At 33.7% G+C, this 12,520-nt stretch overlaps 2 protein-coding genes across 7 annotated transcripts; one reads left to right on the top strand and one right to left on the bottom strand.

The window, feature by feature from the left end:
* Nucleotides 1–3,125: 3,125 nt before the first annotated feature.
* Nucleotides 3,126–11,651, bottom strand: apoda.2 (apolipoprotein Da, duplicate 2). 6 transcript variants are annotated; one of them, NM_001201348.1, is made up of 7 exons: nucleotides 11,570–11,651; nucleotides 11,315–11,383; nucleotides 4,347–4,503; nucleotides 4,133–4,267; nucleotides 3,899–4,017; nucleotides 3,629–3,717; nucleotides 3,126–3,552 (listed from the first exon to the last, which is right to left on the bottom strand). In NM_001201348.1, the coding sequence occupies exons 4-7, from the start codon at nucleotides 4,250–4,252 to the stop codon at nucleotides 3,311–3,313; spliced, it is 570 nt and encodes a 189-aa protein (NP_001188277.1). In that variant the 5' UTR covers nucleotides 4,253–4,267; nucleotides 4,347–4,503; nucleotides 11,315–11,383; nucleotides 11,570–11,651; the 3' UTR covers nucleotides 3,126–3,310. The 6 variants fall into 6 exon arrangements, with proteins under 6 accessions (NP_001188277.1, XP_073766811.1, NP_001188279.1 ...); XM_073910710.1 differs by having other exon boundaries at nucleotides 4,133–4,284; nucleotides 11,570–11,635; NM_001201350.1 differs by lacking the exon at nucleotides 4,347–4,503 and having other exon boundaries at nucleotides 4,133–4,284.
* On the top strand, nucleotides 8,724–11,321 carry apoda.1 (apolipoprotein Da, duplicate 1). Its single transcript, NM_001076582.2, has 5 exons — nucleotides 8,724–8,745; nucleotides 10,207–10,326; nucleotides 10,419–10,540; nucleotides 10,618–10,703; nucleotides 10,820–11,321. The coding sequence occupies exons 2-5, from the start codon at nucleotides 10,213–10,215 to the stop codon at nucleotides 11,053–11,055; spliced, it is 558 nt and encodes a 185-aa protein (NP_001070050.2). The 5' UTR covers nucleotides 8,724–8,745; nucleotides 10,207–10,212; the 3' UTR covers nucleotides 11,056–11,321.
* Nucleotides 11,652–12,520: the final 869 nt, after the last annotated feature.

Below are 12,520 nucleotides of genomic sequence, written 5' to 3'. Positions count from 1 at the left end.
ATTTGAACATAAGATATTTTGAAGAATGTTGTACACCAATTGACCTGCAAAAAAAATAAACAATATATGTGAGCTAACAATCTTTTTATGTTCAACTGAAGACAAAACAGGTTTGGAACAAGAGGAAGCTATAAGTAAATGATGACAATTTTTTATTTGATTTTTGTGGGGTGTGGGGGGTAAAGTAAACTTTTAAAAATAGGCCTGCTACAATTAATTTACAATCATGGATCCGTTCATAAAAACATGAACTGTTATTTCAAGCATGAAGTGTTTTGGGCCAAACCAATATGGCATTTAATCATTTGCTGTGAATGATGTAAGTAAGCCCCACCCCTGAGATAAATTAACATAAACTGTTTCATGGGGAAGGTTGAGGCTCTTCACATCTGTTCAAACAAGGCCTTGAGTTAAACAAAGGTCATTCTCTACCTTTGATCCTTCTCTACACTAATAAGAACTCTAAATGGTATTAAAGAACTGGGTAAAAAAATTTGATTATTTCCAATGTTCAAGTAGGCCAATGTAACCAGTATAACACTGGTCACATAATACTACAGACTTAATGACATTTATTTTTTTAGATATTTCACATAATATAACTAGCATCATGCAATAAATGAATACAATTAATCTAAATTAAATCTAGTCGCAATAAAATTCTATTTCTTATAAAACTCTGCTTATAAAACATTTACATAATTGTACATAGCATAAAATGTTATTTTTTTGTATGTTGTGTAACAAAAATAATATGTAACTTTTTTGGCACGAATCCAGCAAGACTCTTATCTGTATACGTTTCAGTCCAACCAAAAGTTACAAATCGAATTTGAAAGATCATAATACACTATATATATAAAATTTTATGAAATAATAATAATATAATGACTAATTATAATAACTAATTATGTGAAATATATATGTGATAACAATTTGACTCTGATTGATTTATTTTTAACATCAAAATAGCTACATGGATCCTGGAAATGAAACATTTGATTTCAGTGAAAAAAAAAGAAAGTTATTTAAATGTTATTGAAAATTATTTAAAACATTCAGATTAAATTATATTGTAACCATTAACAATTCCCCAGTTTGCCAATGTAGATTTTAGATTTACAGACTTAAATTTTTTCCGACTTGAACAGTTTAACATTACCTAGTGTGTACATCTCACCACTATTGTTGTTCTGTATTTCTACTTCACACTACCAGATGTCACACTATTGATGACAATGACAGAATTTAAATGAATTAAAATCGGTAATAAAGCATGACAAATGATCATCAGCGTGTGCTATTCTGTTGCATATTCTGTATTAAGTACATCTAATATACTATATCAAGGTACATTTGTTTAATTGCTGGTTTTGTCTTGAACAGGATGCTTGAGTCACGTGTATCTTTTTTCTTCACTAGTCTTTACACAATTGAGTGTATATTTTATCACAAACGCCTGTGACATTCAAAACAACAACACATGAGAACACATTAATTATGCAGCTCCATTATGCAAATATCCATCCATAGCATAAGCTTAGATTCTTTTTCACTTGACATAAACAAATACATACATTTATTACATATTTGACAGTTTTCTTCATGTTTGGACACCTCAATTTTGAGAGGGGTCCGGACACAAACCGAGGCCTGCTACAAGCTGAGCTAACCCTAACCCTAATCCAACACCTCACAGTGACATCACTAGCTCGATTGAGTGCAGTCATTGTGTCTGACATTGCATCTTTGAGAAATGCAATGTCTGCTTGCATATGCAAGTCGACATTTAGATACTTTTGGCATTTCCGAGACATTAAATCTCATTTGCAGGCATCAGGAAACCAGTATAAATTTGCAGGAAGGCTCCCAGAACTTTCGGGAGACTTGGGATGTCTCCAATACACTTTACTAAATGTCATCTGTTTATGCAGAGATTTATATTATCAAGTTTGTGTATGAAAGAGAGTGCAAGCACTCAAAGCTGAGCTCATTAATATTCACGATCATTCCAAATATGGTAAATAAGGACCCTATGATTCTAGAGGTACAGTATGTAAAAAAATTAGCAATAAACGAGCATATACTTTAAAAGTGTTTCTGGAGATTTTTTAAACTTACTTAAGCCACAAACCTACTACGTAGATATCAGAAAACCATTTAACTTATTGATTCAGTGCAGTATAAGGCACCTTTAAAAAAAAATATTCTATAAGTCTGATTATGGGTTATACGAGTAAAATTTGTAAATATTAATTTAGCTATTTGTTGTTATTGTCACTGCCTCATAGAAAGTAAAGTGTCACAAACACACTTTAGATTTTCAGCAGAACTTTTAAATTACTTTATACCTATTTTTTAGACACTATGAATCTGATATACTCAGCTTAGTGAGCTTCTGCTTTTTACATATATAGTATATTACTATGCCAATTAGAAAGCAGCATGGCATATTTATCACATAGGTAGCGAAATTTTAGCACATTGCTATGTTTCTAGCATGATTTAATTGTTAGCTTGTTTTTACCATGAGAAAGCACACCAATTAGCACGATTTATTGCCACACTTTGTATTCCTCTTCACCCTCCAATATTTCCACAATTTGAGAACCCTGTTGATCACATTTGTCTTCACAGATTAAAAAGAATGAGGATGTAATATTGCAGCTTTTACCTGCATGATACAACCTAAAGCAGGGGTGTCAAACTCAATTCCTGGAGGGCCGAAGCCCTGCACAGGTTGGTTTCCTGTAGGTTTCAAACAAGCCTGAAGGACTCAATTAGTTTGATCAGGTGTGTTTAATTAGGGTTGGAACTAAACTGTGCAGAGCTGCGGCCCTTTTGGAACTGAGTTTGACACCTGTGACCTAAAGTGACTCATATTTGCAGTCTGTTTTCTTAAAGGTTTCAACTATATTGAAAAGTAGTATTGAAGTATTGCAGCTATAGAGAGTGAATTATTTCAGTGAGGAAGAGAGGAAACATTCATTATTAGCTTACTAAATGTATAAATTGATCACAAATTAAAAAAAGCAAACTGTCATGCGACTCATTTTAAAATGACTTACTGTTTGTTTCTTCCCACATATGTTTTGTACAAATAAGAACAAATGACAAAAATCATATTTGACAATATTTATATCTTGTTCTTTATTCAAAGTTTAATTAATGCTGAGTAAGGAACAGCTTTAGTACTTCTCATAGAATTAGGTAGATACCATTCACATTTTCTCCATATTCTCGTGCTGTGCGAGTACAGCATATACAGACAAAGCACATTTACAGTAGTAGACTGCAGAAGGCAGTTGCTTTAGGGCATGCTGCTGCACAGCTCCGGTCTCTGGTCGGTCTCAGTGAAAGCCTCAGTACCGATGCCATGGGATTTGAGGATGTCCAACAGCTCAGAGATAGTCTCCTTATTAAGTGTGCGGCTCCGACTCAAGATCCAGGAATACTCAGCATGGAAGAGATTGCCAAAATCAGTGCAGGAGTAAACCAGGGTGTAGTCATCATAATCAGTAGCCAGAACCCAGTATGGTGAAGGAGGAGCATCTGCAGAAGGAAGATCCCAAATCAGCGACTCTTCAAGAAATAAACCAAATGCCAAGAATGATTTGTTCAGACTCACCTTCAAAGAAGCTGACTTCAAGTTTGGCAGGCTCTGAGGCATCTACAATCTTGGCAGTTCCCTCAATGAAGCTGATGGTGCCATTAGAGCTGAAGAGATTCAGATCAAATATATAAGGTTTCAAGGTTTCACAAGAAAGTGCAGGAGTATTAACAAACCATTGTGAATGTAAATTTGCTTAAGGTGTCCAAAATATTTTCAATGCTAAAAAAATTACAATTATATGACGAATTGGATATTATATTATGTAATGTGCTGATCAGAACCTACAGAATCTCATCATTTCGGACCAGGACGATGCCGTCACTCAGGGTGTAAGTGGCCTGACAGCACTCGCCCAACTGGAATGGTGAAGGGAACTTCATGATCTCATGCCATCTGCCCATGTACTAGCAAAAGACACAAAAAATTATGCAACAAGATCTTTTCATTTGAAAAATTACATACCTTTGAAGCTGAACATATTAACAAGTACTTAATAAATATTTCTGAGCAAAAGTTTACCCTGGTGGGATCAAAGTCTTTCTGAACAGGGGGCTGAGGACATTTTCCAGAGCCGATGGACTGAGCGCTGACTGCCAGTACTGCCAGCAGAGTCAGAGACACAACCTGAAGAGCCTGCATTCTCTCTGTTTCAACCTGGAAAACAGTCAGATCTGCAGACCAGAAACAGACATTTTGCTGGAAACTGAGACTGAAAACCCAAGCATCATCTTACCTGTTTGGACTCACGAGTGAAGCTTGTGTTCAAGGTGGAGAACTGTGACAACTTCTGACCAACTTCAGTATTTATAGACGATTGATTTGTTATATCACTAACTCCACCTCCTCAACTGACATAACCTCATTATTAGAGGTTTGGGGAACCAGGGCATCTGCTCAAACAGATGTGGAAGGTTAAATAAACACACCTTGAGAAGAAGGTGTTTTGAGTGAAGAACGGAGTGATGACTGACTGAAGCTTTCCACATCCATAAAACTAAAGCTCTGTTAGATGTTCAAATCATTTTTTCCAAATCATAATTTTTTTTGAATTAATTTTCTTCATATTATTTAATAATTATCAAATCGACCTTTCTGTCAGAATATATACAGTTCTGTGAAATTAACTGTAACAGTCAATCTACACTTAATAATGTGAAAGAACACAAAACCCTGAAAACTAAAGGCTATGCCCCATATCTGTCAGATTAGCATTATGTTTTATGAGAACAACTTTTACTGAGGAAATTTATTATGTCATTCCTCATTTAGATTTCAACTCCATTAGTCTCATTAGTAGAAGTAAGTTAAATCCTGAAGTTTTGTAACACTGCATTTTGCATGGACAGTGTGGGTAAATTTAATTTAAGCAGTAATCATGAACACATTGGAATGTCAAACTTCTAGCATTAAAAATTTCATACAATATTTTCTTTTTATCTTTTTGTTATGAAAGAGCTGTGTGAAGTTGTATTCTCAACTGAAGGTCGCGTCACACACACAAATCTTTCATAATGTTCTTATCACAACAGTGTTATTTAACTTCGTAGGCACAATGATACAAGTAAAAACAGTCCAGTCTGCTGTACAACTCATCTCTGGCTTAAAAAAAACTGTATTTTTACTGAAGAATCAGGCAGTGAAGAATTTTTAACAGTGATGTTTTGATGCCACCTTGCACCACACCTGCCAGAGGCTGATGACTTAATTTTACTAGCCATAATGAATTAAAAGTTTATTAACCACAAATATGAATATGTCTTTTCTGGACATGACACTGTTTGGGTATTATCAGTATCACTGAAAGTGTTAATGTTTTGTGACTAAGCATTTTTTTAAAAGTCCAAAATTGGTTTTTATTAGTCCATGAATTTGTTCAAATATATATAATATTGTCCCTTGCAAACTTCAATATGAATTTATAATTTTCCTCAGATGTTGCACCATGTGTTTTAAACCTGTCAACTCTCCCAATTTCCCCGGGATTCTACCATATTTTACAGTTCTATCCCACTATCATCCCGTAAAGATATTTTCCTGTATTGCTCCCGTATTTTTAATCTTTTTTATGAAGGGTGGCAATAAACATTAAAGAGCCGAGCATCCCTATACGCAAACCATACCGCCAAACCACTAGGGGACAGCCCTTCCTCTTAAATGTAAATCTGTTCTGTGCTTTCATTAATTTAGGCATGAAAACACTTTGAAATAAATATAAAAACAGCTTCAAAATCACTTCCCTTTTATTACATGTGCTGTCATCCCTCCAATCCTCAAAACAGTCAGTTCATGTATCGGTGTGTGACTGTCAGCTAATGCGCTCCATAGTAATAAATAGATGCTGTTTCCCAAACAGATTCTGTACACGCGATCTGAAGTGGAGCTGAAGTAGACACTCTTGGTTTTGGGTGCGTGTTTAAACAGACATTTACACATGATTAATAATAGTAATAACATCTAAAGGCGTCGATCTTGGTGGGTTTTCTTTCAAACACAACTAATTTTGTCTTAAATGAGCAAAAAACATCAGGAAAGCAATCGAATGCTTTCATTATAGATGTGTGCATTTTTAAAGTGGCACCTCTGTTATTTAATTTAATCAAACGAAAATCTAAATGAAATTCATTTGCTGCTCTTAAATCAGAATGTTTAAATTATACAGTGAAGAAAAGGTTAATGAGATTTTATCATTTTATTCTATTTCTTTTTAAATAGTTATTAATTTTAATAGGCTAAACCGTTTGCTAATTTATTTACAGCTAATGTTTACTATTTATTCTATCCTTTGTAAATAACAATAATAAAAATATTACTGACCGTTTAACTGTTGATTTACAATGAAACAGCTTCAGATGAACATATTTAGTAATTTGGGGATTTTTTGGGGGGTGGGCATATCCTTTAATTTAACATCCCAATGTTGACAGGTATGTTGTCTACACATATTTGGACTCAGAAAGGTTACTATTTTTTATTTATATACACACATAACAAATAAATTAGCAAAAACAAAATAGCCCACAACACACACACACATTTTTTTTTCTTTTAATGCACCATCTATAACTTCCAAGGATTTTCATATTTATGCCATTTAAGCATAGTTATTTTAGTACCAAGAATGGATATTGATTTTTTTTATTAATAATTATGATGCTTTTGGTATTTACATGCCTATCTTACTTTTGAAACGGTTCTCCTAACTTTTAATGTTATACAATGTTTTTTTCCATTCATTTTGTTTTGAAAGGTGTGTGCAAAGTGGTGTCCTTAGCTGGAGGTCAAGACACATGTGAATCCTTCCCAAACACACCAGTGTTTTGTGACTTATCACAAACGCTTGCAACATGCAAAACACACATTTACACGTGAGCATACGGTCCTTGTGTAATGAAAAATTCTGTTGCATAAAGAACTTTTTTTCCACCGATTTTGGTGTGGGCAACCATGAGCAGCCTCCTCATTATAGCTCCAACTATCTGTCAGCATCTACATTACAGAAGACCATAACACTTGAATTAGAACAGTAAGTCTCAAAGTGGGGGTCGGGACCCCCTCGGGGGTAGCTTAGAGATTTCCAAAACTCAAATAAATTTTATTAAACTATTAAAAAAAAACATATTTTATTTATAACTTACAGAAGATAATTAATAGTTGTGTTAAAGAAACAACAATATAAAAATAAAAATCAGCCAGCAGCCTTTAATATTCATATTAAAATGTAATTAAATTAATAAATGACTGAAAAAGAATATTATGTGGTTAATAGGCTGTTGCATTTTTGTGCTGTCAATATGCTCATGTTTATATATGCCTAGAGTTGTGTCTGCAACGTTTATACATTTACAGTATAACCACCTTGAAAATGGGGGTCGCGATTCACTGACATTGTTATTTTGGGCGTCGCGGGCTAAAAAAGTTTGGGAACCCCTGATTTAGAACATATGCTGCATCCCAATTCGCATACTTATACTACGCTCTTAAAGTATGTATGTTTTTGTGAAGGAAAAGTATATACTTTTGAGTGTGTAACAGAAGAGTATGCAAGCTTTGGTACACACTACTTCCTCTTTAACAGATCGTTGTGTTGCTTAATTATGAGCCCTGTCAATAATCCTCACATCATCCAAATTTCTGTCATTTATAATTTCCTACCTTACTGGAGAAGTAGCAGCAGGATTCTCCAATAATGACATTCACGAGTCTTTTATGCAAAGAAATCTCCTCTGGTCTTTGGATAATTATGCATTCAGACGTTAATGTGCAAACATGTCTTTATATAAGCTCAGTATTGTTGTTGCAGAAGGACTATAACACATACTGTACAACACAATTTAAACATTTTCCAGTGGGCTAGATATTAACAGTCATGCAAACATCTTTACCGAAGCCTCTCTACTTGACGGTTGGTCTTGCGCGTCCACCATGTTTTAGTTTATTTACACTTTTCACCCGTGTTTGTCGTTCTAATCAAATTCACGTCCAATGCGCAAAGTCTTGTGGGCAATATCAGAGTTGGGGTATTAGAGTATGGACGATTCTACATTTCAACTTTTTACCGGAAATAGTAAACCATCCGGGAACCTTTGGCACACTCTTTTTAACATATTACGATTTGGGACATACTAATTCAATTTTTAAATACTATGTAGGACAGATAGTATGTGAATTGGGATGCAGCAATAGGTCACAAACAAAAGGCAGCAGCTTTGCAGTTTTCCTCAAACCCTAATCAAACAGGGCTGATTCAAATAATCAAGCAGTTCAAAACTACTAGAGACTACTTGATCAGTTGTGTTTGATTAGGGTTGGAGCAAAACTGTGCAGAGCTGCGACCCTCCAGGAATTGAGTTTGAAATATATGATTTAGTTGCTTCAGTGTTACTTTTCCTTACGCAATCAAGCCCTAAACTTGAACTTAATTTTTATTTCAACTTAAAAGGAAAAAAGACCTAGCAGCATTTGTTTAGTTTAGATATTTGTCCATTATGGTACATTCTCTCATGACTTCAATTAGCTTAATAACTTACTTCATGTTGGGAATAAACTCACAAAGATGTCTTGGGACAGTCACATGATTCAAATAAATACTCGGCGCTCTCCAGTCCATCGCATATTCAGCACGACTTTAGGAGGTAAGAGTCTATTTTTTGGGTGTCAAACTTTTGATATTTGCTTTAGACGATAAATAGAATCTGTGTATACTTCACAATAGAATTCAAAGGCTTGGGGTCAATACTGTTTTTGCTCATTTATTCAGCAAGACAGAACTTATATTTAGCCTGCTTTAAGTTTATCAAATCATTTGCAGTAAAGAAACTTGTACTGTTACAAGATTGATATATTGAGTAAATGTGTTTCGGTTAAGTTGCTTTTCACCAAAGGTTAGCAAAAGATTCATCAAAAATAATACGCATCAAAAAGATTTTCAACTCTGATAATCATATTTATGTATATTAGAATCAAATTGGGATATTGGAATAATTTCTGAAGGATCGCGTGAGACTGAAGACCTGATTTATAATGCAGAATTTACTTAACTAAATTAGGTTTTGAAAAATATTTTTATAGGTAATACTTTACAACAACAGTACATGAAGATGTGTTAATATGTGAACTAAACGTTACTTTATTATGGACTGAGGAGTTAATATGTGCTAATCATAAAATTTAACTACAACATGAGTCACATGAGTTCATGTGTGAAAAACGGCCACCTTTATTAATTGTTAGTACATGATTGTTTTTTAATAAATGCATTAATTACCATATTAGTTTATGCTTAATTTAACCATCATGAACTCATGATATGTTAACGCACATTACCATTAACTCATTATCAACTACACATTAACTCTTTTTGCACGTCCATCTAGTGCGTTTACACTGAACAACAATAAAAAAAAGTGTTCAATCAATATCAACAATTTAAACACAGAAGTCCATGAGTAGTTAAAGATGAGTTAATGACTAGGTGCCCCTTCAAGTAAAGTCATGACTTAATTTTACATTAACAGCGCATGAGTTCATGTTGGTTGCATTTAGCTTAAACTTAAATGTTGATTAATACAATAATTAACAAAATGTACTAGGAATGGGCGATTTGGCCTAACATTAAAATCTCGATTAACTGAACATTTTTAACTTGATTACTATTAATGAATGGTTATTTTATTTATTTATCTTGTTTTTTTGCCCTCAGAGTTCCCTGACAATGTAGTGCAAAATAAGGCTAATTTTTGGATAAATAATTGTAGCATTTGAAAATATGAGTCTTATTTTTTTACTGGTCCTAATAATTTTGAAAGTTAGTCTTTATAATCAGCAAAAAGTGAATCTAAATATATATTGTAAATGAATGAATATAATGTAAATACATTTTCTGTTTTTAATGTCTTGACCATTAAATGTACAAATTTTTTTTGTTTTGTTTGTTAATAATGCTCTTAATAACATGAGCAAATAAATAATTATTATCCTTTGCCTTAGTCCCTGATTTATCAAGCTTCCCACAGCGGAATGAACTACTAACTACTTTGGCATATGTTTTAAGCAGCAGATACATTTTTTACTTTTACTTTTTTTTTTTTGTAAAGGGTAAAATGAAGGTGTTTCTGGTCGTGTTGGCCCTCTTTCTGCCCCTCATGAGTGCCCAGGTGCCTCACTGGGGTCCGTGCCCAGAACCTGCAACTCAACCCGCCTTCAATCTTCAAAAAGTAACTTACTGCACCTCAACATAAGATATGATCACATCTTACATTCGTCCTTTACATTTACTCACAATCTACACACCTGTATCTCCATGTAGTTTATGGGCCGGTGGTTTGAGATCGCTAAACTTCCAGCACAGTTTGAGCGAGGGAGATGCATTGAGACCAACTTCACTCTCAAGCTGGACGGAACAGCTCATGTAGTGAGCTCTGAAATTCTGTGAGTACCAAGTCAATGGATACTTTGAGGACCAGTGATATGTAAATGCTTTATATTACAGATTTTCTGTGTTTTAGAAAAGGAGAGCTAAAAACAATTGACGGGACGGCTGTGGTGGAAGATAAAAGAAACCCGGCAAAGCTTGGAATTAGTTTCTCCTATGGTAAGAATCTGCTTTTCCTTTGAACATCAAATGATGAATAATTACATGTTTCTTTCATAATGAATAGGAAACATCTTTAAGCCTACGTCATATTTCATGTCTTCTTTATTTGACAGTTTTGCCCTACACGCCATACTGGATTTTGTCCACTGATTATGAGAATTCGGCTCTGGTCTATTCCTGCACTGATGTCTTGAGACTCTTCCATGTAGACTTTGCTTGGATTTTGGGACGCACCCGATCCCTGCCTGCTGCCACCATTGAACATGGAAAAGAGGTTTTTACCAGTAACAACATTGATGTCAGTCGGATGATCTTGAGCAGGCAGCAGGGATGCGACCAAAAACTTTGAATGACTAAACTGAAATGTGTTTTAAATGTTTTGTGGACTGTTAAAGTACTATACTATTATTTTAAATATTAGGTATACAATGAAAATGGTTTTATATAAATCCTAGGCACCATTTTTAGAGCATATTGTTATTAAAATATTTATCAAATAGTAATGGATGTTGGCAAATTAGAAATGTTCTCTATCTGTTTTGGGAATTTTTGTACCTATAATTGAAAGCACAAGTTTCCAATTGATCAAAATAAAATAGAGCACTAACCAAAACCATGCGAAAACGCTTGCCTCGAGTCTGTGACTATTTTTGGTACATTTTATAAGCTCCTCGTGGCTGCAAAAAAATAAAAAATGATAATAATAATAATAAAAAACACGACTATGAATTATAAAAAACATAACAATATTTAAAATTATAAATATGATTTAATCTTTTCGATTTAAAGTGTCGAAATTTGATCGTCTCAGAACTGATTGTTTTACAATTTTTATCATTAAACGGTTATATAAATCATCTTACCTCACTCCTTCGCGGCTTAAAACTGAAGTGTAGCGTTTGTTTGGCCTCGTGTCAACAGCGTCTTTCAATGGCTCCCGGCGAACTCTGGGTAAACTAAATCATCTTTGATTTGATTTGATTGGTTAACTGAGTTGAGATCCACGAACACTTGATACACAACGCAAACCTACTATAGACCATTTTAATTGGTCATCTCATTGGCCCATGAACATTTCCTGCTTGTTATCAAACTGTTTAACAAGAGGCAATTTAATCATAACTTAATATTAAAACGTCTATCATAACATTATTTATCAATGTGTGGCTCTTTTTGGATATACATAAGCTATAGAAATCATTAAAAATATAAAACAGCAAATACACAGGAACCAATAGTTTTTGTTTACATCCCTCAAAATGGTGTATACTGAATACTGAAGACATTTTTTGCAGTACATGAAACAATTAATGTAATCATGACTTATAATAGTTTTAATAACAAAATTTTAATAACTGTTTTATTTCGTCTTTGCCATGATGACATGATCATAATGTTTTACTAGATATTTTTCATCTGGATACTATTAGTGCAATTTAAAGGCTTAACAGGGTTAGCAAGTTTGGATAATTAGGCAAATCATTGTATAAATGATGGTTTACTGTATATAATGAAAAAAAAAAACTGCTTAAGGGGGTTAATAATTTTGAGCTTAATGTTTTTTTAAATTATTATTCTTAAAAACTGATTTTTTTTTCTAGCCGAAATTAAACAAATAAAACTCTCTCAAGAAAAAAAAAGTACAGAAAATACAGAATTTTTAGCTTTGCTCTGTTAAACATCATTATAAATATCATTCATTGTAGGGCTAATCATTTTGACTTCAACTATTTATACACCTTATCTACCTTAAACTATACATATCTATAGACAGATAGCTCGATAGATAAACAGATTGACACACTTGTACATAA

Source organism: Danio rerio, chromosome 2 (assembly GCF_049306965.1).
Source record: "Danio rerio strain Tuebingen ecotype United States chromosome 2, GRCz12tu, whole genome shotgun sequence".
NCBI classification, from domain to species: domain Eukaryota; kingdom Metazoa; phylum Chordata; class Actinopteri; order Cypriniformes; family Danionidae; genus Danio; species Danio rerio.
Note: the sequence above shows the minus strand (reverse complement) of the source record. Positions and strands in the feature narration are given on the sequence as shown.